Below are 8,749 nucleotides of genomic sequence, written 5' to 3' on the forward strand. Positions count from 1 at the left end.
TGTGACTGTTGTTAATTGCTGGAATAACAACCTGATTTCGTTTTAAACATATGGTTTCATGAACCAATAACGCTAAGTCTACAGTTGTAGTACAATTCAACTTTATGAGCACTCAGTTGACTACAATGAAGCTTAATGGTATGATTTATGTACCATGGGCTAAGTCAGTTAAACTATCCTTGATTGGAAGGGGTGAGGTAAAATATATTAAAGAAGACCAGCCTAGGAGTGTGTCAGAAGGGTACAATGAGTGGGTGCAAGAGAATGCACACATTAGTGTTAATCTTATGTTTTTGGACACTACTAAGGAGATCTGGAAACATGACAAACAACTGTACTTTGGGCAAGACAATGTTATAAGGATTTACTAGTTGTATCAAGACTATTTCTCGCTTCAACAAGGTGATAAAAGTATAGAGGAATATTATGCAGCCTTAAATTATTTAAGGAAGAAACTGAATGTTTATCAGCCCTATCTATAGACTTGACAGTACAAACAGGAACAGAGGAAACACTTGGATGTTGCTAGATTCTTGTCAAGGTTGAATGCTGAATTTGAATTGGTGAGGGCTCAAATTTTAGGCAATAGTGACCTTCAATCTCTTTCTAAGGTGTTTTATCTCTAGAGAGCATCCACCTCACATAGTGAGTACGCTCCTATCTATGAAAGATCTGCATTGGCAACTACTAGAGGAGGTAGTGGTGGTAAAGGTGTTTCTAGAGGAGTTGGTCAAGGGTTCAAAGGTAGTTGAGGAGGTGGAAGGGAAGGAAAAAATGGTAGCAGACGTGGTCAAATACGTCAGTGTTCTCATTGTGGATGTGGAGGCCATATAGTTAACTTTTGCTATGATTTACATGGCCCACCTTGTTCTTAGGCCAATTGTGTGGTGGTGAAGGATGATGTTGGTAACGTTGTTTCTACTTAGAAGGTGCCTACTTCGGGAGTTGGTAAGGACAAGGAGTTAGTTTCTATCACCCATGAGGAGTACAAGAGGCTTCACTTGCCTTCCTGGCTTACTGCTATTCTTGCTTGATTAGGTACAAAGCAGAACCCTAGAGATAAAAGAGAAACCTAGTTAACCACGACTAGAGCTAGGGTTTCAAGAAAAATAGCAAACAAAAAGAGAATAGAAAAAAAGATGAAGAGAAGAGGAGAGAAAGAAAGAAAGAAGAAACAGGCATGATCTAGGGCAGATTTAGTTGCTTTGATACCATGAAGGTATTGAACCGAGGTTAGAGAAGAAGAAATGGGTAGCAGCATAGTTCTTAGGTTCTTGTTGCTTCTGTGTTGTCCAGCCTTGTTTTGGGCTATTCATCATCATATTCCCTTTTCATTTACTAATGAAAATTTTCTTTTTTCTAAGCAAAAAAAATAAATAAAGAATAAAACAGATTTCCATCAATTATAATGTTTTTTTCTTCTTAGTTGTCAATCATTTACCTCTTCTAATGATTTAGAGAGGACGGTTCTGTCATTTGGGGAATCTCATTTGATCTTAGAATTCTGAGTTCTATGGTTTTCTGGAATCTCGTTACTAATTTTTTTTTCACCTTCTTGGTTGAAGGTTCTTAGATCCAATATTCTATGGAGACTATCCTGAAGTTATGCGTGAGAAACTTGGAGATCAGATTCCAAAATTCTCAGAGGAAGATAAAGAATTGTTGAAGAATTCAGTTGACTTTTTGGGTCTTAATCACTATACATCAAGATTTATAGCTCATGTGTCTAAGAGCCCTGAAGTTAATGGTTACTATCAAGTACAACAGATTGAAAGAATTGGTAATGTTTGTCTGCCTTTAGAACATTACCCTTTTTACTTGTATATATAAGAGTGTCTCATGTTATTTAGCCATTGGTTATCCTCAGTTGAATGGCCAAATGGAGAGAGAATTGGTGAAAGGGTATGGATCATCAACTTCTCCAACACACACAAATTAGCAAACAGAACAACCTATTTAGCTTCTTTCAATTAATTGACAGATTTTCTATCTATCAGGCGGCATCAGAGTGGCTCTACATAGTTCCTTGGGGCTTCCGGAAAGTTCTCAATTACATATCTCAGAGATACCGCAATACCCCTATATATATTACTGAGAATGGTGAGCACATACAACCTTTTAGTTGAAGGAAATGCAAGGATGTATTTTTTCCATAATTCTTGTGGATTATGCCATTTTCTATCACTATTTATGCATTTTTTCATCAATCTGAATTTTGTACAAGACACATAATGCTAAACAAGAATAAAGATTTATCCAGACTATCCACTGGTGAGTCCATTTTTATACTGTTTATATTTTTCACTATGCTGATCTTGTACAGAGGTCATCTTTGACTAGGTTTTTTTTTTTGATAATGAGTAAAATTTTATTAATCCAGCAAATGAGAGTTACAGGCAACCCGGGGAAAGGCATGAGATGTGACCTTTCCTTTAAGATTGGTCACAGAATTATAAGTTCAAATAAAATTACAAAGTAGCCCAAAATAAAGAAGCCCGAGAAACCCCCTATTTTGCAAGTGAGGCAGCCATTGAGTTTTCTGATCTGCCTTCCCACTGAACTCTAATTGTCATATTCCTTTTTAGCCATTTAACCTTTTTAAGGAGCTCTCTATAGCCCCAGATCACAGAATCCAGATCCTGTAACCAACCCACTATCACTTGGGAGTCCTCTTCAATAAGCAAATGCTCTATTCCTAGCTGGTTTGCAAGCTGGATTACATGTACAGAAGCAAGTAATTCAGCCCTTAAATAGTCTCCCAAACCCTGAGGACCTGAATACAAAGATATAATGCTACTGTCTTTGTTTCTCAGTATTCCTCCTATGCCCGAAGGTCCAGGGTTACTTTGGCTATTCCCTCAAAGTTCAGCTTAATGAACTCCTCCCCAGGTGGCATCCATTCTACCACATGTCTGTTCTTCCTGGTAGAAGTATTAGCCACTGCTAACCAGCTCCTCCATAGGTCATCAAAGGAGTAGGTATCAAAGAGGTTTAATGTTTTCAGCCACTAAGTTGCCCTTGTCATAATACGATCTTTGACTAAGTTTATTCCTTTGGTTGTTTGGCTCTTTTTTAACATCAAATATAGGTTCTTATCACTGTATGATGATTTAAATAGCTGAAGAGGAGTTACTAGAAAAATCTAATAATGATTATGCATAAAAGCTGAAGGTATTATTTGAATGGGAATTCTTATATTTCTGAAGATTTATATTGTCTCAATTTACAGGAATGGATGATGAAGACAGTGAAACATCTCCACTCCATGAAGTGCTAGATGACAAAAAAAGACTTGGTTATTATAAGGGATACCTTGATGCAGTAGCTCAATCAATCAGGTAAAAAAGACTTGTTTGAATCTTGAAAGGAATCTCTAAGTTCCACTCACCACCCTGTATTCCTGGATAAAAACTTGCTCCAAAACAGCCACACCTGCAAAATAAGCCGATTTTTATAAGATTCGTGCTAAAAAATTAAAACTGAGTAGCTAGTGTTCTGAAAACCAACAATACAAGGTGGGGATATAGCTGATATGGGGATCAAACATGCAGTCAATCCAGTGTTTCCCTAGCTGATTAATCTATGTAATTATGCCTGATTTTAGAGGCACAGATTTTGGTCCACTTTCTTGAGGACATTGTATAATGCATTTATTCCATGCTTTATCTTTTTGGTAAGTTTTTTTCATTTCATGCCTTATCTTGATAAAATTGAATCTGCTTTTGATAAAAAAATGAACAATAGATTAAGATATTCAAGTGTGTAATGTCTTCTGCAAGTCTATTTTATATGAGAATATCATGAAATATCTTCCCAGTCTCTTACTTTCCTACAAAGGATAAGAAATTGGATTATCATACATATAACACATATGTATGCATGTACAGGGATGGAGTAGATGTGAGAGGGTATTTTGCATGGTCCCTTTTGGACAACTTTGAATGGGCACAAGGATATACAAAGCGTTTTGGATTGGTCTATGTGGATTACAAGAACGGGCTTTCTAGGCACCCCAAATCTTCAGCCCTTTGGTTCTCTTGCTTCTTGAGAACCGGTGAAGGTAAGCATGGAAAGGTAGATTGATATTGAATTTTAACATTATAATGTTCCTCAAACTGAAGCACTATCTGAAGGCTACGTGTGAGATAAAGAAGCTTTGTTCTAGGATAGAAGAAGCCCAGAATCTTCTAGTTTCTATCCACTAGAGCTGGTCTTCCTTCTTTTATCATTATTACTACAGAAATTAATGGGTTCTGTAAACGAGATTTAGTGTAGAAAATCAAACTTGATTGAACAATAAATATTTAACAAATCAAGGGACTAAAACGAATATATAATTAAGAGGTTTGTGTGTTAATAGAGGTCTGAATGATGTCAAAGTGCAATCCTTTTATTTATGGAGAGTCTGGTCTCTTTTGGTCCCAAGGAGCAAGTTAAACTATAATGCCGTACTTGGATGGATATCAGATTCTGAATAAAGCAATCCCATTTTTATAATTATCTAATCGAATTCAATTGCTGAAATGTTCAGATATCTTGTGTCTATCATTCTTAAGGCTTCGTTCGATGCGTTTCTCCACGTGGTCTGTTGGCTATTTACAAGCTTGGCATACTGCAATTCGGTCTTTTACCATTTGGTTCATAGTAAATTTAGCTGCCAAAAGCCCATGTGCAAAAAATATGCAAGTTCGGAAAGCTTCAAATGGAGCTTTTACATTTTTCTATTCATCTTTGCACGGAAAGATGTGCATAAAAACACACCATAACTAAACGGGCTTCAGGCTGTTTAGATCTTAATGTAAAAGCTCAATGTCTTTTGACTGTCAGATCTATAGAAGATGACTTATATGGCCCCTTAGTCTATCAGGTACAAGCTGTATATCCTACTTTTTAAAATGTTAGCTTATGCAGCCCCACTTGCTGTTCTGAATTTAAAATAAATGGGGGATCATGTCTGTTTTATTGGGAAGTTATAAACTAGAAATCCAATCAAAAGGCAAGAGCTCATATTTGCTGCGACCATGGCCATACAAACTCTGGTGGATCTCTAGGGCGTTCATGTGGGTGGTCACAAGAATTTTGCACCATGTTGCAGTAGATGCTAACATTACGGATTTTTGGTATCGATGGCATTTACACCTCAACGTCATTAGGCGTCATATAAACCAAACAGTAAAAAAACAGTCTGGAAAATGAAAAGCATCAGATTTGGCGTTTTTTTATAAGCGTCTCTCAAGTTTTGAGAGAGCCATTTATCTGACAAATGGTTCAATCAAATAACTTTTTGGCATTTTTTATATTAAATGCATCTATGATGCTGAGCTGGCACTGCTGCTCCGAAAAGCTACATCAATGTCAAACACCATCAGCAAATCACCGGTTGTCTTCAATTTAAAGCAAGGGTGCAAAGTATAATATAAAAACTCCCTGATTCTTTACTTTAACAAAAACCTTCCCTGTAGTTCTAAAATAACTTGCAGTTACCTCTTCTCTGTCAATGTGTTAGTAAAATTGCCCTTACTACTCATTAGGGAATCTTTCTACATAATTCAAAATGTTAGATTTGCCCTTACACACTTATTCTACTTGTCGAGTTTACAAAGTAAAGTTACTTTTTTCAAATTGACCTATGGAACCTTTTTTAGTTAAAAGTAAAAGATTTTCCCTTACTATTCATTAGGGAATCTTGCTCGCTTTGCTTGCTCACCTCCACTCCGACAAGACCTCTTCTTTCAACTAGTGCTATATATCTTCATTTTTCTTAATATAAAAGATTTTTATTAAAAATAACGAAAAATGAGATCTTCCTTCATCTTCTTCTTCCTCCTTCCTCCTTATTCCCCCTCCTCTTAATTTTTATATTGTTTTTAGATACTTGATTATTAAAATTGGTTATTTTCTACACCAATGAGGTCATTGCCATTAGTATTCGTAACCATATCCTTACCTTCTAATTCTGTCCTATTAGGGCACATAAAATTCATCGAGTTATAAAGGTTTAAACCTGGGTTATCCATTTTAAAGATTAAATTTTTACTATTACACCATATCAAATTGTTTAAATTTATATAAATTTTAATAATTTAAATCTTGAGATATTTGATTATTAGAATTGGTTATTTTTTATATTAATGAAATTTAATATTGGTTTGCTACTTATTGACCCCACCCATGGTGAATTTTGGTGAAAGCCCACTCGATTAATTACCACTTTTATGATGTTGATTGATTGGTAATAAGTTTTTTTCAGTATCGTGTCTTTCCGTAATGTATTCATGCATATCTTAATTTTTTCACCTTATCCATCTGTATCCGATACATTTCTTCCAATACTCTTTGCATTTTCCATTTCTGATACTTCGAACTTTAAGTGGAATGATGATGGCATATGCAAATATATCTGAGAAATTCATATATGAATCTCAAGAATGATATAATGTTCAAATAACCATAATTTAGGTTTAAACACATTATAAATATACAATTTAATAATTTATGAAACTTCAGAGGCAGTTTAGAAAACAAAAAGGTCGAAGCTTCAATGTAGGTTAATTTTGTTTATATAATATTGGATTGGATTCGATTAGGACAAACTGTTACAATTTGTAGTTCTAACTGTAAAAGGCGAGAATATGTGCCAATGGTCTCCAGCTCCGCTCAATACAGGAAGCACTGTGTAAGTTTATAAGGGAATCAATCCTTTGTGGGCAGATGAAACTCCAGACAAGTGCTGTACTCAAGTCTCCAGTGACACCATCAGGACTCCAAAATACCTTTAGAACAGGGTTAACTGGGATAATGAAGTCATATGTTTGGGTTCACAATACAAAGCAAGTACGTGAAAAAGAAAAAAGAAAAACAAAGCAATTACGTGAGGCACACAATACAAAATAGAGTATAATCGGTTAAGTAAGGAATGAGGATAAGAATTATAATCAAATGGGTCCATTTCTTATTCTCGTTCTTGTCATAAATTAAAAATAAAATCATCATTTATTCATTCTATAAAAATATATGGTTCAGAGAAAGTCTTGGTCATTCAACTCGTCCTTGCTTTTGGAATTTTGTTCTAGACAATAATGAGCAAAAGTGGGTGATGAACCAAACAACTCCTTAGAGTTTTATGGAAGTAATTAATCTTTATAGGTTCAAGTCTAGTTCATTGTATCTAATATGTTGTTTAAATGTCTTCTTTTCATTATTCTCTTTACTAGCTTAAATGCCCATTTGATGTTCTATTGCTCAAGAATCTTGAGAGGTTCTGCAGGAGTTTGGCATTGATATGTTGGGTTTGTCTGAAAAAGAAAAGGCCTATTGGGCTTTCTGAAGGTCGGTTTTGTTCTTAATTAAAAGGCCTATTGGGCCAAGATTTGGCTTGGATTAGACACTTTTTTGGGCACGGGAATGGTTCTAGTGCTCCAGGAACAGAAAATAGTTGTTCTCTGTTTCAGAAATATCAGAAACGTTTCAATGAACACTATGTCCTCGCTCGTTTTAGTCTGTGTTTGGCAGGGGCTTCTTCTTGCCTCTACGGGGCTATTTTAAAAGTACTTTTTCAAGAAGTGCTTCTAAAAAGTGCTTAAAATCCGCTCGGTAAGGTCCTTTTTTTGGGTGCTTTATCTAATGAAAAAAGCACTTATTTATGAGCATTACTTGGTTCTAAATGGGGCTTTTGTAAATATAAAGAAAATATTACCCTCCATCATTTATAAACATAAAAAAACACATGTTTACACAACATTTTATGCCCATTAAATGCCATTTTTTGCTGCCAATAAATTGCCAAGTCCATGGAGGTTTTCATACAAGCTCCACATTGTTTAATTGACCTCAAACCACATTACTTGATATAATTTAAAAAACAAACCAACGTTTCTAATGGCAATGGGGTTTCAATCAATCCATGCTCATTGTATGGATAAAAGAAGAAAACATATGAATCATACATGGTTCATCGCAAAACCCACTGTTGGAGGAGTTTGGTTCAAAACAAACAACAATAAAAGAAATGGAGAAGTACGGACAGGCCCAATGCAGATTTCTGAATTCCACTGCAGATCTACAAACATTGTAAATGTTAAAAACCCCCACCCTATGCATCAATCCCGCCTGTGAATTGGCACTAATTCCGAGCTGGCACCTACCCCAACTGTACTTTGGGCCTAAAATTTCTGACAGGCTGAACCATCATTCTTTCTAAAACAAAGGGTGTATGGAGTGGTGAGAATTAATATTCATTCAACTATTTAAGAAAAAACAAGAAAAAATGGCTACAAATGGAACTCAGTTGTAGTCTGCTGCTGCTGTAAGTGATGAGAAGTGAGAATGGAAAGAGGAAAAAAGTGAGGAGGAAGATGGGCAAGGGTTTTAGAGTAGACAGGGGGTGTTCTGGGTATTTAGAAATATTTAAATGGGGAAAACCAGGATAAGAAAAATGAAAAAGTGCTTTTTGAAAATGGAAGAAGCAAGAAGTCACCATTGTTTTAAAAGGCTTAAGCCTTGAGGCGTGAGGCATACGCTTTGAGGCGAGGTGCTCAGATTTTGCCTCAAGGCTTAAGCCTCACAACTTTGGTTTGAGGCTTAAGCCTTTGTTAGAATGAGGCATAAGCCTCAAGCCTCAAGGCGTAACATGAGACATAAAAACTAAAAAGGCATAAGCCTCAAATATCAACATTATTTAGTGGTTTCATGCAAGAAAAAACATATTCTTAAGTATTTTTTATAGTTTGAAATATATAAAAAACACTTT

At 35.6% G+C, this 8,749-nt stretch overlaps 1 protein-coding gene across 3 annotated transcripts in view; it reads left to right on the plus strand.

Annotated features, from left to right (window-relative positions):
- BGLU42 (beta glucosidase 42) overlaps positions 1–4,355 on the plus strand; it is an 82,060-nt gene extending 77,705 nt beyond the window's left edge. For all 3 annotated transcript variants that reach the window (XM_088971344.1, XM_088971260.1, XM_088971421.1), the window contains 5 exons: positions 1,566–1,780; positions 1,868–1,902; positions 1,998–2,100; positions 3,230–3,338; positions 3,888–4,355. In XM_088971344.1, coding sequence (XP_088827470.1) covers positions 1,566–1,780; positions 1,868–1,902; positions 1,998–2,100; positions 3,230–3,338; positions 3,888–4,083 — 658 coding nt within the window. In that variant the 3' untranslated portion in view covers positions 4,084–4,355. The remainder of the gene's footprint in view (positions 1–1,565; positions 1,781–1,867; positions 1,903–1,997; positions 2,101–3,229; positions 3,339–3,887) is intronic.
- Positions 4,356–8,749: the final 4,394 nt, after the last annotated feature.

The sequence above is a fragment of the Nelumbo lutea genome, chromosome 1 (assembly GCF_056320005.1).
Source record: "Nelumbo lutea isolate HS-2025 chromosome 1, American lotus-T2T, whole genome shotgun sequence".
Taxonomy (NCBI): domain Eukaryota; kingdom Viridiplantae; phylum Streptophyta; class Magnoliopsida; order Proteales; family Nelumbonaceae; genus Nelumbo; species Nelumbo lutea.